Source organism: Chrysochloris asiatica, unplaced genomic scaffold (genome assembly GCF_000296735.1).
Source record: "Chrysochloris asiatica unplaced genomic scaffold, ChrAsi1.0 scaffold00404, whole genome shotgun sequence".
Lineage (NCBI taxonomy): Eukaryota > Metazoa > Chordata > Mammalia > Afrosoricida > Chrysochloridae > Chrysochloris > Chrysochloris asiatica.
The window spans coordinates 794,802-813,193 of record NW_006408922.1 but is presented as its reverse complement, the minus strand read 5'-3'; the positions used below and the strand labels follow the sequence as shown (position 1 = coordinate 813,193).

Below are 18,392 nucleotides of genomic sequence, written 5' to 3'. Positions count from 1 at the left end.
TGTGTGTGTGTGTGTGTGTGTGTGTGTGTGTGTGTGTCGGGGGTAGGGGGAGGTCGCCCTTAAAGAATGGAAAGACCATTCTAAAGGTTGTGGCTTCTTATAAAGTGCAAGAGACTGTGAATTAGGGTGGGGCGGGGCCTTCCTAATATGAGTAGAGGGTCTGTTTTGACAGAGGGACGTCCTTCATTATAAGGGAAGAAGACCATTCTAGGGGGGATCCCTAATGGAGGCAGAGTTCATTGTATATTGGGGGTGAGAGGGTCCTTCCTTATGTGGAAGAAAAAGAATGTAATGAGGGCACCAGGTTCTTCCTTATAGAAGGGAGATTTCCTTGTGGGTGTGGGTAGAACAAGGACTAATTCCTTGTCGAGACTGGGGCTGAATGGAGGTGGGGAAAAGTCGACTGGGCCATGTGGACTATAGGGAAATGTTTCCTTAGATGATTGAGGAACTAGACCATTTTCAGTAGGGTAACCAGCCATTATATGGGGGCTCAATCCTTGGGATGCACATATTTTTCAGATTATTCTGGGTTGGGAGGAATCCGTTGTCAACGGAGGGAGGAGTTGCAGAGGCATTCTAAGTGTGGGGAGAATGATTCCATATGGGGTGTAGATCATTCTGAGCTTGAGGGAATTGAATCATTTGTTAGATTGAAGAAAGACCATTCTTTAGGGGGTATACATACTTTATTGTTGTTATGTGCCATGGAGTCGGTGCAAGGTTTCCGAGGCTATAAATTTTTATGGGAGCAGAAAGTTCATCTTTCTCCCGCGGAGCAGCTGGTAGTTTCGAACTGCTGACCTTGAGTTAGCAGCCCAATTCGTAACTCCTTGTACTGGAGTATCATTCTTTACATGGGACAGTCCATCATTACATAAAGTGTCATTTCATATAAATCTTTCATTTTTCGCATCCTTGAAATGGGGATCCTCATAGGTCCTTTGAAGTGATATAAGGGCCCATTGAGGTGATCCATATAGACACCTGAACCCAGTAACAGACATAAAATAAACAGTGAATATCAAGGAGCTCTGGTAGCGTAGTGGTTACGAATCGGGCTGCGAACCTTAAGGTCAGCGGTTCGAAACTACCAGCAGCTCCGCGGGAGAAAGATGAGGCTTTCTACTCCCGTAAGGATTTACACCCTCGGAAACCCTGTACAGGGTCGCTATGGGTCGGAACCGACTCGACGGCACTTAACAACAACAACATCAAGAATGTAGTTGTTGATATTCTGGGAGAGTTGCTTCTCATTCAAGAGAGGGAGAGAAGGGGTCGAGGTGGATGTCCGGGGCCTGCTCAGCAACTGGATACCTCAATAAGGATTTCAGGTATGGGCTGGACAGGGTATGGCGTGGCCCTTCCAGGCTCTTGCCTGTGACTGAGGCAGTGAAAGGTGGTGGTAGTGGGGCGGGGGGGTTGTCAGGTCCTCATTAGGTCAGGGTGGGGCAGAGGGAAGAAGTATTAATGGCTAGGAGGATCCTGGTTGAGCAAGGAGAAGGGAGCAGGTGGTTGTGTGGCTGGCTACACCTCAGCAGCTCTGATCCTCTACTCTCTTGTTCCTTCTCTTCCCCACAGCTCATCGGCGCCTCAAGTACATGTCTCTAGCTGTGCTGGTGGTCCAGAATGCCTCCCTCATCCTTAGCATCCGCTATGCCCGCACATTGCCTGGGGATCGCTTCTTTGCCACCACCGCGGTGGTCATGGCTGAAGTGCTCAAGGGACTTACCTGCCTGCTGCTGCTCTTCGCACAGAAGAGGGGTATGAGCCAGGGGAGGGGTGGGTACCCCACTGGGCTCAACAGATGGCACTCTGCACATATTAGAGTGTTCACACTGGAGGATCTGTTAGAGGGGTATTTGTCTGTAAAAATGCCTGGAGAGTATGTAAGTGCAGCTAAGCTTCTTTTCTACCCATCCCTTCAGTTATAAGGAGCTGTATCTTCACTTTTAAGCCCTGGGAGTTGGCCTGTGTGGGTTGTAGGAGCAAGACAGTTTGTGCCCCTAAGAAGCCCACAGGTTACATATACCTGGTGACTTATGTACTCTTAAAGGAGTCCTGGTGTGGTGCCGTGGGTTAATGTGCTGGACTGCAAAGAAGGTTTGAACTGCAAGGTCGGTGGTTCAAGCTCACCAGTCACTCCTTGGAAACCCTATACAGGGTCGCTGTGGGTCTCAATCTACTCGACGGCACTTAATTACAACAAGGAGCTCTGGTAGCATAGTGGTTACGAGTCAGGCTGCTAACCTCAAGGTCAGCAGTTCAAAACGACCAGCCATTCCATGAGAGAAAGATGAGGCTTTCTGTTCCTGTAAAGATTTACAGCCTCGGGAACGCTATGCAGGGTCACTATGAGTCAGAACCAACTCCTCAGCACACCACCACCCTGCCACCTTTTTATTATGGAGAATTTAAATTGCATGCAAAATCAGAGAAAATCGTCACCCTGTTTCAACAGTTGTCCACTGCGGACCACTCTGCTATTCAGCGTCAGTGTTCTTTGCCATTGTATGTTTGCTTACTGCCTACCCTTTATTATTTTTAAGTAAATCCCACATGTAATTTATCCATAAATAGTTTAGTAATACATTAAAAAAAATAGCCATAACAACTAAGTTCTACCTCACAAAATAATAATATTAACCGCGAAATAATCAAATAGCTGGTTCATGTTCAAATATGTAATTATTTTTTAAATATCATGATAGGTTTTTAAAACTTGAATCAGAACAGTGTTTTGTTGATGTTGAGTGTTTGTTGAGTCTCTTTAGGTTCCCCTCCAACTTTTTTTCTTTTTTTCACTCTTTGCAGTTGTTTGAGGAAATCCGATCATTTGTCCTGTAGTCTGGATTTTGCTGCTTCCCTCCCTATGGTATCATTTAATATGTTCATCTGTCTTCTATGTTTCCTAAAATTTAGGAGTTGGGGAGATGGGTTTATCTACTAATTTAAACACCTCCGTGAACACCTGCTTCTGCTTGAAAGTATTCCCCAGTTGTTTCTCTTTAAAGACCTTGAATTAGCCAGCTCTGCCTTAGGTGTTTACATTGAAGAAAACATGCCTATTCACTCATTAACTCCAGGGCCTTGGGAAACAGCAAGTTACAAACTCAGTTGCTCTTTTCTGTATTGGGTCAGTTACTAGTGGACATTACCTGTCAGGTCCTCCACTGGCTGTGGCGGTATACATGTTAGTAATGCAGACATAAATCTTGCCCTCATAGGGCTGATATTTTAGATGGGGAGAAAATAAAATAGCTACAGACTTAACCACAGGCCAAACCCCCAAATCTTTTTTTCTGAATTAGTTTGATGGTAAACACAGCCTAACCTAGTATGGGACTCTCTGTATATTTGTGTTCTGTATTTGCCCTATTTGGTGTGAATATTCATAGAATTCATTGCTGAAATATGAATATACTTGGTTATGGTGTACAGCCCCAGACCCTGCTACCTTCCTAACTGCTGGAAAATTTTGAATACCAAAACTCATCTGGGCTCAGAAGTTCTGGGTAAGGTATTCTAGACCAGTAATTACTCCTTGGACAGGACATTAGGTTTTGTGAATGAGCATCAGCAAGAGTTCTTGAGATAACCTTGCATGGTGGTTGTGGAGATCTTCCCAGGAGTGACCCTCAGCTGAGACTTAAAAGATGAATTGGCAAAAACACAGAGCAAGTTCTTAGATAGTAAATGTTTCTCATTTATGCACTAATTCCAACTGGATTCTTCCACTAAATTCTCAAGTCTACATTTCATCCATGTGGTGAGGGCAGCTTCTTGGTGTGTCTAGAGTTGATGGCAAGATGATACCAATAGGACCATGTCCCCTGTTCACAAGCAACTCACAGGCCAGTAAGGAGCTAGGATAAGTCTAGCTAAAATTCCCCTTCTGTGTGTTAAACAGCCTTACACCCACACTTCTAGAGCTTTTAGTTCATAAGCTCCTACTGAATAATGATTATTTCATTATACAAACGTTTTGGGGGCTTTCTGTCAATGGGGCTCTATGACAGGGAGGTAGCTTTCAAGATGGGTGAAATATGGTTCATGATTATCAAGACACTCATGGTGTTCTGGATCATTCTTTTGTGTCTAATTAACTGAATATTAGAAAGGCCTACTGAGGATATGGTTGTGCCGTAGGGAAAACAGCACAGACCTTATCAGGGGCTATGGTCATAACAGGGGAGACATGGAACCAGGCCTGGTTCCAGCCTTTAGAACACCCTCATCTTTGTTGTTGAGTGCCATCGGGTCGATTATGTCCCATCACGACCCTGTATAGGGTTTCCAAGGAGCAGCTGGTGAGCTTGATCCGCCGACCTTGCAGTTGAAACGACTTTGCAGTCTGACGCATTAGCCCCCAGCACCACACCAACTACAAAGATGAGGACTCCCCTCATCTTTGTAGTTGGTGCTAAATTAGTCCCTACTCCACCCTCCACCCAGGTAACTTGAAGCACCTGGTTCTCTTCCTCCATGAGGCTGTCCTGGTGCAGTATGTGGACACACTCAAGCTGGCAGTGCCCTCTCTCATCTATACCTTGCAGAATAACCTCCAGTACGTTGCTATTTCCAACTTGCCAGCTGCCACTTTCCAGGTGAGCCCCAAGCCCAGCATGGCTCGTTTGGAATAAATGAGATGTGGTGGGAGGGCTGCAGAGAGCAGGAGCTGTTTCACAAATTCGAAATGTCTGAAAATTGAGAAGGGAAATGGGAATGCCTAATAACTAGGATGCTAGGATAATTAAAAAAAAAAAAAAAATCTGTGAAGAACCCTTGGTTGGCAATAAGCTTTAAGCTATTTGTGGGCAACTCTGTGAAATGCTTGAAGAACCTGGATTCTGGGACCAGGTGCTTGAGTTCAAACCCAGCTCTGCCACTTTGCCTTCTGTGTGATATTGGGCAAGTCACCTAACCTTTCTGTACCTTAGTTTTCTCATCCTTAAATTGGGGGTTATAACAGTGCCCACCTCATGGTTGTGAGGACTAAATGCGGTGGTGCTCTGAACTAAGCATTGGGCTGCTAATTGCAAGGTTGGTGGTTAAAACCCACCAGCTGCTCCTGTAAAGATCGATAGTTTCCGAAACCCTAGGGAGCAGTTCTGCTCTCCATGGCAGTGGGTTTGGTTTGGGTATTTTATATAAAATGCTGAGACCCACACCTGACACATAGTTACATGCTGTGTAAATATTTTCTGACTCTGTAGCTGCGCAGATGGTTAGTATGTATCAAGACTCCTCTCTCACAAAGCCTACCGTTTATTCATAACCTACACTGTGATGTGCTTTGTATACTTGTTCTACTTTACATATGCTGGTGCCAGGGCTCAGACAAGATAAATGTTCAGACCCTAGTCATAGGGCTAGGAAGGGTGGGGTTGGAATGTGGACTAGGGTGTGACCAGAGATTTCCTGGCATAGCCATCCTGTTGTGTTCTTTCTGGGAGTCACTTAAAGCTGATTTAGCCACAACTCAAGTTGTTGGCCAGTGGTTGGGTATTTGCTGTTTGTATTGCTGTCTGCCCCACCAGTCACTCCTCGGAAACCCTATACTGGGTCACTATGGGTAGGAACTGACTCGAAGGCACTTAACAACAACCCCACCCTGCCCCTCCATTGTGCCTGGGGGTCCTCAGTAGGTGCTGCCCCCCATGAGTTCACATTGGAGTCAGGGTCAGGCCTGTTTGCCTTCCTTATGCCACTCGCAGGTGACGTACCAGCTGAAGATCCTGACTACGGCACTGTTCTCTGTGCTCATGCTGAACCGCAGCCTTTCACGGCTGCAGTGGGCCTCTCTGCTGCTTCTCTTCACTGGTGTCGCCATTGTCCAAGCACAGCAAGCTGGCAGTGGGGGCCCACGGCTACTGGATCAGAACCCCGGGGCAGGCCTGGCAGCTGTGGTGGCCTCCTGTCTCTCCTCAGGCTTTGCAGGTGTCTACTTTGAGAAGATACTCAAAGGCAGCTCAGGCTCTGTGTGGCTGCGCAACCTGCAGCTCGGCCTCTTCGGCACAGCACTGGGCCTGGTGGGGCTCTGGTGGGCTGAGGGTACTGCTGTGGCCCGCCGGGGTTTCTTTTTTGGGTACACGCCTGCCGTCTGGGGTGTAGTGCTCAACCAGGCCTTCGGTGGGCTCCTGGTGGCAGTTGTCGTTAAATATGCCGACAACATCCTCAAGGGCTTTGCCACCTCCCTATCCATAGTACTGTCTACTGTTGCCTCCATTCGTCTCTTTGGTTTCCACGTGGACCCTTTATTTGCCCTTGGTGCCGGGCTTGTCATCGGTGCCGTCTACCTCTACAGCCTTCCCCGAAGTACAGCCAAAGCCATAGCTTCCACCTCTGCCTCCGGGCCCTGCATGCACCAGCAACCTCCGGGACAGCCACCACCACCGCAGCTGTCTTCCCACCGTGGAGACCTCATCACGGAGCCCTTTCTGCCAAAGTCAGTGCTGGTGAAGTGAGGGCTGGCAGTGGTTGGGGGGAGATAGGGAGGGGCTGAGGTGAAGGGCAACGAACATTTGCAGGACTCAAGTCTCTGCTGGGGCTGCAAGGTGGTCTTTTCTCCCAGGTCACTGAGTGGTAGGGAGAAGGCACATGCCATGGGACTGGGGCTAGGCATTATTACATCACCCTTCCTGGCAGGCTTACCCCATCTCCCCCAGAGGGAGTTTTACAACCGTCTCCTCTGCCTAGTCCAACCTTTTGTGTAATGGGACAGGCTTAGGAATGTCATGGCCTTTTTTTTTTTTTTTTTCCCCTTTGTCGGCCTCTCTCCGCTGGAGTTGCCCTTGCTCATATCTGGGAGCATCCCTCCCAGCCATTCTTCCTCTTTTTAAAGGACAAATTGGACAGAAATCCTGCTCTCTTAGCAATCACTAATGCCTACGTGTGGGGCTTAATTTCCTATAGTTTGAGCCCATCTCTCCTCCCTTGCAACCATACTGGATCATGTTAGCAGCTTGGTCTTCTCTGTGTGGCCTTGAGGCTGCTGCTATTATACTGAGACCAATGATAATGGGCTTGTGATTGATTGCCTAGGGAGAAGAGAGGGCCAGAGCAATTGATCATGGCTGCTGAGATTTTTGCATCAGCCCTTTCTAGGAGAGGGTGCAATAGGGATGGTTTCTTTTTTAGTATTTTTAAAAATTATTCACAGTGTAATCAGATAATTAATGATCCAGGGTGAAGGAAGGGGGTAGGTAGGACAGGGTCCTTGCAACCAGTGGCTGAAACTCATTGAATCTAAGACAGTCAGTTACCGGATGCAGTTATTTTCGGAGACATCCGGAGAAGAAAAATAAAGCTGCCAACCACACTCTTAATATCCCACTGGCTGTATGATATACCCTTATTGTGTGTATGTATGTATGTGAGGTGGGGGGGTGTCTTAGAACTGATGAAATGTGGAACATACCCCCTGCATTCCCCAAAGCTTATTAACCCCTTAACTGTATCCCAGTGTGAATGTGGGTGTGTATGTGCATGGGAGATGCCTGGGCTGTTTTTGCTATATGTAAATAGAACCATTGGATCTTTATTTTTGATTAATTTGTTCTGATTTTTCAATTTGTTTTCTAAGGAACTGTAATGAACAAATGTCAGGATACCCAATGCCAAATAAAGATGTTGTATTTATTTTAGTCCACGTGCAGCTTTCTGATCTGCGGGACCCGCATTCTGAGGCGGCATTAATACTAACCCAGGGGTGCCAACCCCACTGCTGTTGACCTTCGCTTGCTCAAAAAACCCACCTGCCAGTCCACCCAGCTTTCTGTGTTTTTCTTTCCTTCCATTCCCACCACAGGTTGCTCACCAAGGTGAAGGGTTCGTAGCTGCTGGGATTGAAGACGGTGGCCTGGCCTTGTTCTCCCTTATTGCCCTGGCCCAGTGGGGTCCAAACTCTGATCAGTATTAGGGGTGGGGTGAGGTAGACACCAAACTCCCTGTCCCCAACCACCCTGTGCCCCCAGGCATCATTGGCATGACTAACTTTTCTCTGGGTATGAGGGCATGGACATGACCCTCTTCAGCTTCCAGCCCTGCCAACGTCATGTCCTTGTCATCACCCCCATGCTATTTCTTAGGTGAGTTTTACAAATAAAATGTGTTTTGCATCTTGGTGGCTTGAGTTGGGAAGCCTCAAGAGAATAAGGTAAGAAAGCACTCAGGCCTCACAGGCACCATCCAAAGAAAAGCATTTATTAAAGACCCCAGAACCAGGGCTGCGAGGGTGAAGGTTCAGTCCTGCTGCTTGGTTCGGGAGGCTTCAGCATTGGCGCGGAGCACAGCCCCCGGGGACGGGTATGGACGCTGCTGGAAGAGGGGCCCAGCTGCTGTTGTGTCTGCACCTGTCTTGGCCTCGTTCCGCTTAGGAAGCCCTGTTGACCATGTGCCCCTGGGGGTGATAGAGGGTCATGAGTGGGAATGTGGGATGTGGTGGGTCTCGTTGCTCCACCACCACCCTGATTAAGGCAATAGGGGAAAGGGATGGTGTTCGCTGGTGTAAGGAGAGTCATGAAAAAGAAGGGCTCATGAGGGGTCACTCACCGTGGCGCATCTGAGTATGAGCTGGGGTCCATGGGATCTAACTCTTCGTCCTTTCGGCTTGCCACTTTGGAAAAAGGGGGAAGGGGTTGTTGAGAGCTTTAATCCACTGAACACCACCTCCAGTCCACCAGCCAGCAATAAATGGAGCACTTGGCTGCCAAAGGCTGCAGCACTGTCAACCAGTGTGCATGCGTATTCTGGGTCCCAGCTTCAGACACGTAATATGCATGCATAAGTGCCTCCTTCAATTCTGCTCCCTAGACAGCTGGCTTGCTTCACCCTATTTCTGACCCTGCTCAGCTTACCCTTCTTGCTCTTGGGGTATGGAGCCAGCTCCTCCCGGCGATGGTGACGACGTTCTTTGGCCTCTTCTCGGTCTGGTTTATCATACCCACGATCCCGGTCCCGATCTCTGTCCCGTTCTCTCTCTCTGTCTACCTTGTCATAGCCACGCTCTCGGTCTCGGTCCAACTTGTCATGGCCCCGGTCTGACTTATCGTGGCCCCGGTCTGACTTGTCATGGCCCCGGTCTGGCTTCTCGTGGCCCCGGTCCGACTTCTCATGGGCCCGGTCCAACTTCTCTTCAGCATCTGGAGACATGAAAGCCTTGAAGTAACCTTTCTCGGACCCCAGGACCAGCAATCTTTGCTTTCCTAACAACCTCTCTTGCTTGGGGTGGGGCCTCTCTGGTCTTATCTGCCCCGCTTTGATCCACTATAATTTAATTGAGCCCCCTCTGAGAACTGCTAGAATTGCTCCAGGAACCCTTGGATCTTCCAACTTACCTGCATTATTGCTTCTGAGCTTCTTGGCAGATTTGGTAACGATGGAGTTGGGATCATGTGGGGAAAGCCAGGACACAAGATCTGAGTCCACATTCCAGTAGTAAGGGAGCCCACTGTGGGCCAATAGGAAGAAGGGAGGGGAAGAGTGTCAGTACAGGGGTTCTCTTTGTTTCAACTCCTGTCTCCCCATCTCTGCCTATACCTGCCCGAGTCAGTACCTTCGAATCTCTTCCTATGTCTTCCATAAACCCCAAAGCTAGTGATAGCACAAGAAGGGTAGAGTTGGGAGTCATATGCGCCATTCCTCCAATGTGTCCCCAGGCTTACCAGGAAGGGTCAAACACCTTGTACCAGCTTGGTGGCAGGCCCTCCAAGCGGGTGGCCTCATAGTCCACAGGATCATCATCGTAGTCCTCAGCGATGATTTCTTCCTCTGGCTCTGACAGAACAAGTAGGGAGAGGGGATCAGTTAAAGATCAGGGGAATTATCTTGCTGTCACGGCCTGGAGAGACACATGCTCACATTCACACACTTGACCAACCATAAACTGAACACGGCAGGCACAGGTACGGGCATGTGCCCGGAAGCAGATAAAATACTGCTTGCAAAAATTCACATATCTGAATATCAGGGTATTTACCAAAAAAAATGGAGTCCTGGTAGGACGCTGTAGAATAAGCACTGGACCATAAGGTCATGTGAACTGCAATGTTAGTGGTTGAAACTCATTAGCTGCTCCTTGGAAACCCTGTACAGGGTCGCTATGAGTTGGAACTGACTCAACGGCACTTAACCACCACCATCAAAAACTTAACCAATTCTGTTCTGTTTCTGGGTTTTAATGTTAAGTCATAGTAAGTTACGTTGTTATTCAAATAAATAGTTTTGAATAAAAAGAGTTTTTGACAGCTTTATCTGAAAATACTCCAAATCTATTCCGCACTCAAACTTGGCCAATCTGGGATTTCTAATCCCTGTATCTTTAATAGCCAGGAATTTATCCAATCATTGCTCTGAATTCATTCAGTTGCTGAATGACAAAGTGTACTATTCACAGAGGCCTGCAGTGTTGTTGTTATGTGCCGTGGACACATAGTGACCCTGTACAGGGTTTCCGAGGCTGTAAATCTTTACTGGAGCAGAAAGCCTCATCTTTCTCCTGCGGAACAGCTGGTGGTTTCGAACTGCTGACCGTGAGATTAGCAGCCCAATTCGCAACCACTATGCTACCAGAGCTCCTTGAGGCCTGCAATAGATGTCAGTTAATAGAATAAAAAGGGTATATACTAGCAGCACAGTGCCTGGCCTTCAATAGGCCTCTAATACATTTTAACTAAGGATAGAATGTAATGTGTACGTCAACAAGAGCGTGGTGGTGGTGATGTGCCGTGGAGTCAAGTCGGTTCCGACTCATAGTGACCCTGTACAGGGTTTCCGAGGCTGTAAATCTTTACGGGAGCAGAAAGCCTCATCTTTCTCCCATGGAACAGCTGGTAGTTTCCAAATGCTGACCTTGAAGTAAGCAGCCCGATTCGTAACAACTATGATACCAGAACTCTTAACAAGAGCATAGTGCCAGTGAATCCCCCCCAAACCCAGCCCACTGCCATTGAGTTGATTTCAATTTATAGCAAGCAGATGGAGCAGAGTAGAATGCTCCTTAGGGTTTTTGAGACTAAATTTTTACAGAAACTGGCAACCTCATCTTTCTCTCATGGGATGGCTGGCCAGGCACTTGTTGTTAAGTGCTGTTGAGTTGGTTCCGACCCATAGTGAACCTTTATAGGGTTTCTGAGGAGCAGCTGGTAAACTTGAACTGCTGACCTTGCAGTTCAAATGGCTTTGCAGTCTGGTGCATTCACACACAGTGCCACAGGTCGGTTACTGATAATGGTGAATAAGGTATCTATGAGGGGGCTACAAAAAGTTTGTAGGAAAATGGAATGAAAAGATACTGTAATTTCCCTCATGAACCTTTTGAAGCCCCTTTGTAGCACCAGCATAGTGGCAACAGTACAAATACATGTTATCAGTATTGTAAATAACAAAGTATCAACAGCAAAATTGTACATCCTAAAAGATACTGGAATTTTTCCATGAACTTTCTGAAGCCCCTGTGTATCACCAGCATAGTGGCAACAGTAGAAATGCATGTTATCTATCAGTATTGCAAATAACAAAGTATCAACAGCAACATTGTACTCGGCACACAGGAAATTGCAGTTGAAGTCAGCCATCCTAAAAGATACTGGAATTTTTCCATGAACTTTCTGAAGTCCCAGTGTATCACCAGCATAGTGGCAACAGTAGAAATGCATACTATGTATCAGTATTGTAAATAACAACGTATCAACAATATTGTACTCCGGTAAACAGGAAACTGCAGTAGATGTCAACTCATCCTATTAGCGACTTTGTTACCACTCCATGGAACCTGGGATACAATTAACCAAAACAGCCATCAGCTGTCACTATTGTCAAGAATACGTCTGTCCGCCTACAGTGCTTGGTACATGGATGTCAGGAATCTGTATTAACAATGAAATGCCTTCCATCCCACTGCTTGGCTCACACACAGTAGGCTCATGCAAGGTTATCAAGTGTCAGTCCAACAACAAACTTCCTGTCATGCCTGGCACATGGTGGGCCCATCTGCTCTTAGCGCTCACCGGGCTCAAGATGTTTGAGGATGCCTCTCTTGGCCAAGCGGGTCTGCAGCGCCACGGGCAGTGGCATAGCGGGTAGCAGACACACTAAAAATTAGATTAGATGAGGATTAGAATCCAGATTCTGTAACCCTACCCCACCCCATCCCCCAGCATATATTCATCTGACCCCCATCTCTCCCTGGGCCAGTAGCTGAGCGGGCAGAAAGTACGCGCTAAAAGGTGGCTGAGACAAGAAGCAATATCACCCAAACTCTCACCCACCCTCGTCTAGCGCTCGCGTCCCTCGTTCCACTCGCAGGCTCTGTCCGCTGAAGGGGTCAAGAGCGTCTCCCCCGCTCCCCAGAAATGGGCTCACCCAACGTCCCCCAATGACTGCCGAGTGGGAGGAACCAAAGCGTTGAAATGGGGGGGGGGGGCAGAAGGCAAGCACCTCCTCCAGCTCCAAAAGAATGTGCCCACCCTGGCGTTACCAATACAGTCTCGCGGGCAGTGGAAGGCTGACGGACAGGTCGGCTCTCTCGTAGCCGCTATGACCACCGGAACCACACGACTCTCTCCTCCAAAGCACAGAAGGAGGTCCTTTCTCCCCGAACCTTTAAGTAACTGGGATTAGGTCGGAGGCTGCGGAGGACAGATGACGCAACCTAGATGGCCAATGAGAGTGCCCCTTTGGCGTACGTGAGGCGAAGCGATCCAACACTGGTCTTGGAATTGGTGGAAAGCTTGGGCGCCTGTGTGCGTATACACTAGGGGCGGGGCCCAGCCTGAACGGGCCTGATTGAGCAGCCGGACCCAGGCGCCATGGAGGAATACGCTCGGGAGCCTTGGTACGGCGGTGGGCACAGGCCTCGGGACTGTTGCTGCGGCGCCCTGGCCAGCCGTGGGAGGCGGGCGGGGGATTCACCGGCCACACAGCGCCACGTCCCAGACTCTGGAGACTTTCAGAAACTTATCTCCTTCCGCTCCCCAGCTTGGTTCCTCTCACCCGTTAAGAGGGGTAGCAACTGTGCCCCTGGAGAAGGTTCGGTACAGGACGAACACGTCACGTTGTCCCTAACTTGGTATTCACTGGCCTCTCTGTTGACAAAGAGACGGAGCAGTAATTCAGTGTTACCATGCGTGGTTTCCCCCAGTTAGCTTTAGGTAATAGAGGGCGGGGCCTGGGTGAGCCTATTGTGGGCAAGGAGGGGGTGCTGAATCCTCCCCACCATTTGCACTTGGTTTTTCCTCTTTGTGTTGTATTAAAAGGGGGAAGAAGGCGGGCTTAACAGGGACGGGCCCATCGCTAGAGAAGGGAGTGTGACCCTGTCCTGTTTTAATAGCAATTATGGTTTGGGATGACTTGATGGCAGTGAAGTTTTTGCTTTGTTTTTTAGCTAGCTACCATTTCTATGGTATAAGGAGCTCTGGTAGTGTAGTGGTTACGAATCGGGCTGCAAACCTCAAGGTCAGCAGTTCGAAACTACCAGCTGTTCCACGGGAGAAAGATGAGGCTTTCTGCTGCCGTAAAGATTTACAGCCTCGGAAACCCTGTACAGGGTCGCTATGAGTCGGAACCGACTCCAGGGCACATAACAACAACAACTATTTCTATGGCGCTTATTTAAAGATGCCAACTCTGCATGTATCAATTAACTTAATCTTTTGTAGTAGTAAAGCAGTTGGCTGGTTCCATAGTTGGCTGCGAAGGGGAGGCAGGCAGGGTGAAGAAAAACATTTGGAAAGAGTCTGTTTGGGCCTGGAGGAGGGCTCACGTTAACATATTCCTCGCCTTCGCTCTTGCAGCCCATGGCGCATTGTGGATGATTGCGGGGGAGCCTTCACTATGGGTGTCATTGGCGGAGGAGTCTTCCAAGCCATCAAAGGCTTCCGCAATGCTCCTGTTGTAAGCCCTGGCCATTCCTGGGTGGTGTGGGGGTTGACCAACCCTCTCACGGGATCCTGTCATGAAAACTGCATGTAGTCACATGAACATATTCTTTCTGATGCCTACTCACCTACTACGTGCCAAGTCTGGCTTCCAGATCTGGGGTCTTGGAGAACTGCAAACATGACCCCTGTTCCCGTTACCCCTAACTGGGCCACCTCTCTGGAAATGCTGTCCTGTTAAACCAGTCATGACCAATCCTAGATGTGTACAAAGCCAGGCACATTATGCTTGTAGGTAGAGATTCGATGTCAGAAACCTGTATAGAAGGAGGTGCCGCACATTTAATTGACAGAGGGAAAGGACAGTCTCTAAATTGAGAAAATCCTTGAAATTAACACAGTTGTCTTCTTTTTCTTCAACACCCCCACCTCTCCAGGAGATTTCATCAAAGATACCTTTAAATGCCATCCATTTGCCAAGGTCTTTACTGGCACTGTAGGATCAGCACTGGACTGCTAACCACAAGGTCGGTGGTTTGAACCCACCCAGCTGCTCCTCGGAAACCCTATACAGGGTCTCTATGAGTCAGAACTGACTCAATGACACTTAACAACAACAACAGCTACAATTTAAATATCTAGCCCTGCCTCCCCTCAATTCTAGCCCCACATATCCAATTGTCTACTTGACATCTCCACTTGGTTGACCAATCTTAAACTCAACAAGTCAAAACTCAAGTTTCTGATTCCTTCCCAGACCTAATCTCATGGGTCAACCTCATCTCAGGAAATTCTAATTTACCTCTTTCTAGTTGTTTAAGCCCAAAACCTTGGAGTCATTCATTTTTGTTTCTTCTTTTTCCTTCACACCCCATCCTGCATCTAATCAATGAGTAAAACCTGTGTATTCAATCTCTAAAACATATCCCCTAAATCAATAACTTCTTACCACCTTCATTGGCACCGTTCTGGTCTGAGTCCCCATGATTTCTGTAGTGTTCACACTGTCTCTCTGCTTCTGCCTTTACCCCTTGTAGTATACTCTTAAACCACCAACCCAAAGGGTTTCTTAAAAAGCAGGGAAACAAATTAGATCCTAGCCCCTCCTTTAATATATATATATATAGCTTCCTGTTATTTTTATTTATTTATTTAAGCTTTCATTGTGAATTGAGTGAGTGAAGGCTTACAGGGCAGCTCATCAGTTTAATATTCAGCAAATCATGACAGTGATTATAATCCCCTCCATGTACCCTCAGCCAACAGTATTTGCCTCTACCTTTTTTATTCATTTAATGTCCAGAGGGCACCTTTTGAAAGCCATCCTCCTGTCCGCAGGCACACAGCCTTTCTCAGTCCATGGGCCTATAGTCCTCTGCTGCTCTGTCTCTCTATGCCATCGCCTCTGCCACCATCTCTGTTGTCACTGTAATTCTGGTTAGGATCCCTCGCTCCTCTTGATGATCCTAAGATTCTCTGTTCCTGAAATAACAAATTATCAGCTCCCCCTTTTTAGTTATGCCTTTTCTTCCTGTTACTTTAAAATAAAAGCCAAATTCTTTACTATACTTTATACAATCTAATTGTCTATCTCTCATAGTCTATCTTCTACCACTTTTCTCCTTGCCCACTCTGTTCCACCCTCTCTAGCCTTCTTTCTTCCTCTACTACCCCATCTCATGCCTACCTCCTAGCCTTTGAACTTGCTGTTACATTAACCTGAAACTTTCTTTCTTGAATCTTTGCCCAAGTCTCTCCTGATCCTCCATAAAGACGTCTTTCTGACTACTCAGTCACCCATGTCCTCATCCTGTTTCCTCTACAGTGGTTATTGCTGCCTGGAACGGTCTCGTTTATTGCTTTGGTTCCTTACTCAAGGATCTGACTCTCTCACTAGAATGTGAGCTCTGAGAGGGCTGGGACCAGGTCTACCTTGGACACTGCTGTATTTTTGTATATAGCAGTGCCTGGCACATAGTAGCTACTTAATTATTGATTGAATGAATGAATTTAATTTCTCAACCCTGTTTTGAAAGCATCCATGTTAGGTTGTTCCCCAGTCCCCTAGTTCTTGGCTGCTTTCCATATCTCTGCCTTGACACCCCAAACAGGTCTCCTGTCCCCATTCCTCCTTAAAAGCCAGAAATCCTGTCTGCGAGTGGCCTCACACCTGCCCTGACTTTCTCCTCACTTTCCCCCAGGGGATTCGCCACCGGTTAAGAGGTAGTGTCAGTGCTGTGAGGATTCGAGCCCCCCAGATTGGAGGTGAGAGGCTTGGGGAGACACAAAAGATATAAGTCGTCGGGGAGGGATGCCCCTTTAGATGTAGACTTGAAGTTGGGGAACTAGATTCCATCTCCCAACTCTGCCTGGGATTTCCTGGGTGGGGGTTGTGGCATTTCCTAACAATTTAGAGAGGGAGAAGAGTGTGGGTTTTGGAGTTTCTATCCAGGCTCTGGCTTTTTCCTGCCGTGTGACCTTAGGCTTAAACGTGTCTGAACTTCTTTAACAGTGCATGATGACAGTAACCACCTCAGTAGCTTTGTAATTTATTTAGCAAACATTTATAGAGTATATGCAAAGTTACTAAGGTTGCTGTGCTAAGCACTTTAATATTAACTAATTTAAAATTTTAGCAGTCAAATGATACATAGTACTGAGGGCTTGGCACACAGTAAGCCCGCAATCAACATTTTAACTAATTTTTTTTTTATTGGGCTTTCTTAACTTGTCCTCCCTGGTGGTTCAGTGGTTAAGTGCTCAGTTCTTAACTGAAAGATCAGCGGTTCGAACCCACCAGTGGCTCTGCAGGAGAACAATGTGGCAGTCTGCTTCTGTATAGGATCGCTATGAGTTAGAATCAACTCCAGGGCAGGGGGTTAATTTAGTTAGTTAGACCTTCTCCCTGAAACCAATATCAAAATTCCAACTCTATGAGGTAGTTACAAAGATTAAAGCTGCTTTGTTAAAAACCCTATAGAGTAAAATATGAATCTGCTTGTGAACATTTTTAAACTCACTATAACATTGAGGAGTCCTGGTGTGGTGCTGTGCATTAATGTGCTGGACTAGACTACAAAGTCAGTTTGAACGGCAAGGTTCCAGCCACTCCTCGGAAACCCTATACAGTGTAGCTATGGGTTGGAACTGATTCAACAGCATGTAACAATGTAACATTGAAGGGGCTATTGATGGCCACTGTAGATGAATTGAAGTGGGAAAATACCTCGGCAAAAGGATAGGCAGGGACTGTGACCTGGGAGTTTGCTATCTGCGTCTGTGTCTGGACTTTTCTCCCCATTCATGGTCAGAACATTCAGGCTTCAGAAGTCCCCAGACCCTGGGATATGGAGTCTCGGGAGTTCCTGTGAACACTAGGCCTCCGTTCCCCTGCAGGTAGCTTTGCAGTGTGGGGAGGCCTGTTCTCCACGATCGACTGTGGCTTGGTGCGGCTACGGGGCAAGGAGGATCCCTGGAACTCCATCACCAGTGGAGCGTTGACTGGTGCTGTTCTGGCAGCTCGCAGTGAGTACCCCAGAGCCCTGGCCCAGCCCCTCCCACCCGATTTTGCTTGCCCTCACCATGCTCCCTCTGCTGTCCTCATTCCTGCAGGTGGCCCACTGGCCATGGTGGGTTCAGCGATGATGGGGGGCATCCTGTTGGCCCTCATTGAGGGTGTCGGCATCCTCCTTACTCGCTACACTGCCCAGCAGTTCCGCAATGGTGAGTACTTGGCTGATGCTGACCAGGTAGTAGTGGTAAATGTTCTTCCCAGCCTCCTCTGTTTGCCCTTACCTGATTCTCCCCTTCCTAGCACCCCTATTCCTGGAGGATCCCAGCCAGATGCCCTCCAAAGAGGGTGCCCCGGCCCCAGGCTATCCCAGCTACCAGCAATACCACTGAGGAAGTGACCGCCTAATGCCGCCACCGTGGGAGTCCCTCCTCGTTTCCCTCCCTGATTATCTACCTCGAAGGGAGGGCTGGCTCCCAGTTGGCCCTAGGACCCTCCTGAGAGGGCCTCTACTTTGCCTCCTTGTCCCAGTGTGGGGGTGGGACATCCCAGCTGTCCTGATGGATGGGTTCCATTTTACTCTTTCAGAGCACCTCAGCCCCACACTCACATGTAACAAACTCTCACCCCAGCCCCTTTGTGTGGTACCCTGAAAAGTATTTAAAGCCAGTTTTAAAATGCTTATTTATGCACTCCTTGAACCACACTTGGGATCCCCTCATCAGACAAGGGGCTGAGCTGTAGGACTTGGAGTCGCACAGAGAGTGGGCTCTAGAAAATGTCTGTGGGATGAATGAACGGGAGGGGACATGAATCAACATGAGACACATGTACAAGGCTGTGCAAGGGGCCAAGTGGTGAATCCGACACAGAAGAAAGAAGTGAGTGGACAAGCACTGTGGGGTGCTGCTGCTGCTGTGGTTCTGCATGTTGCCTTCCTGGTTCCTCATATATTCCCATCCCCAAGGATGAGCAGTCCAACCTCACAAGGAGCCCTTCCTTTC

General features: G+C 48.0%; 3 protein-coding genes across 9 annotated transcripts in view; 2 read left to right on the top strand and 1 right to left on the bottom strand.

Moving 5' to 3' along the window:
* SLC35A2 (solute carrier family 35 (UDP-galactose transporter), member A2) overlaps nt 1–7,838 on the top strand; it is an 8,589-nt gene extending 751 nt beyond the window's left edge. Inside the window, exons 2-5 of one of the 4 annotated variants that reach the window (XM_006876665.1) lie at nt 1,582–1,764; nt 4,456–4,607; nt 5,718–6,448; nt 7,811–7,838. In XM_006876665.1, the coding sequence (XP_006876727.1) occupies nt 1,582–1,764; nt 4,456–4,607; nt 5,718–6,448; nt 7,811–7,838 (1,094 nt within the window). Of the gene's footprint in view, nt 1–1,244; nt 1,335–1,581; nt 1,765–4,455; nt 4,608–5,717; nt 6,752–7,810 lie in introns of those variants that run through there. The other 3 variants (XM_006876663.1, XM_006876664.1, XM_006876666.1) reach the window with 3 other exon arrangements.
* Nucleotides 7,839–8,197: 359 nt separating this feature from the next.
* On the bottom strand, nt 8,198–12,092 carry PQBP1 (polyglutamine binding protein 1). 4 transcript variants are annotated; one of them, XM_006876659.1, is made up of 6 exons: nt 12,009–12,092; nt 9,666–9,777; nt 9,339–9,451; nt 8,859–9,143; nt 8,554–8,617; nt 8,198–8,401 (listed from the first exon to the last, which is right to left on the bottom strand). In XM_006876659.1, exons 1-6 carry the CDS (start codon nt 12,073–12,075, stop codon nt 8,245–8,247), a joined length of 798 nt encoding a protein of 265 aa, XP_006876721.1. In that variant the 5' UTR covers nt 12,076–12,092; the 3' UTR covers nt 8,198–8,244. The 4 variants fall into 4 exon arrangements, with proteins under 4 accessions (XP_006876721.1, XP_006876722.1, XP_006876723.1 ...); XM_006876660.1 differs by having other exon boundaries at nt 9,690–9,777; nt 12,009–12,087; XM_006876662.1 differs by having other exon boundaries at nt 8,245–8,401; nt 8,859–8,933; nt 9,429–9,451; nt 12,009–12,075.
* A 701-nt stretch (nt 12,093–12,793) lies between these two features.
* On the top strand, nt 12,794–18,069 carry TIMM17B (translocase of inner mitochondrial membrane 17 homolog B (yeast)). The gene is made up of 6 exons (XM_006876658.1): nt 12,794–12,835; nt 13,794–13,893; nt 16,079–16,142; nt 17,274–17,402; nt 17,490–17,600; nt 17,692–18,069. Exons 1-6 carry the CDS (start codon nt 12,810–12,812, stop codon nt 17,778–17,780), a joined length of 519 nt encoding a protein of 172 aa, XP_006876720.1. The 5' UTR covers nt 12,794–12,809; the 3' UTR covers nt 17,781–18,069.
* Nucleotides 18,070–18,392: the final 323 nt, after the last annotated feature.

Bases quoted from the DNA above. Each gene is read 5' to 3' on its own strand.
- PQBP1 (XM_006876659.1), bottom strand. From the start codon at position 12,075: ATGCCACTGCCCGTGGCGCTGCAGACCCGCTTGGCCAAGAGAGGCATC. The intron at 9,452-9,665 runs GTAAGCCTGGGG...ATTGGCCCACAG, and splicing joins AAGGTGTTTGACCCTTCCTG to TGGGCTCCCTTACTACTGGA. The intron at 9,144-9,338 runs GTAAGTTGGAAG...TCATGTCTCCAG, and splicing joins GCTCAGAAGCAATAATGCAG to ATGCTGAAGAGAAGTTGGAC.
- TIMM17B (XM_006876658.1), top strand. From the start codon at position 12,810: ATGGAGGAATACGCTCGGGAGCCTTG. The intron at 13,894-16,078 runs GTAAGCCCTGGC...ACTTTCCCCCAG, and splicing joins GCTTCCGCAATGCTCCTGTT to GGGATTCGCCACCGGTTAAG. The intron at 17,601-17,691 runs GTGAGTACTTGG...TCCCCTTCCTAG, and splicing joins TGCCCAGCAGTTCCGCAATG to CACCCCTATTCCTGGAGGAT.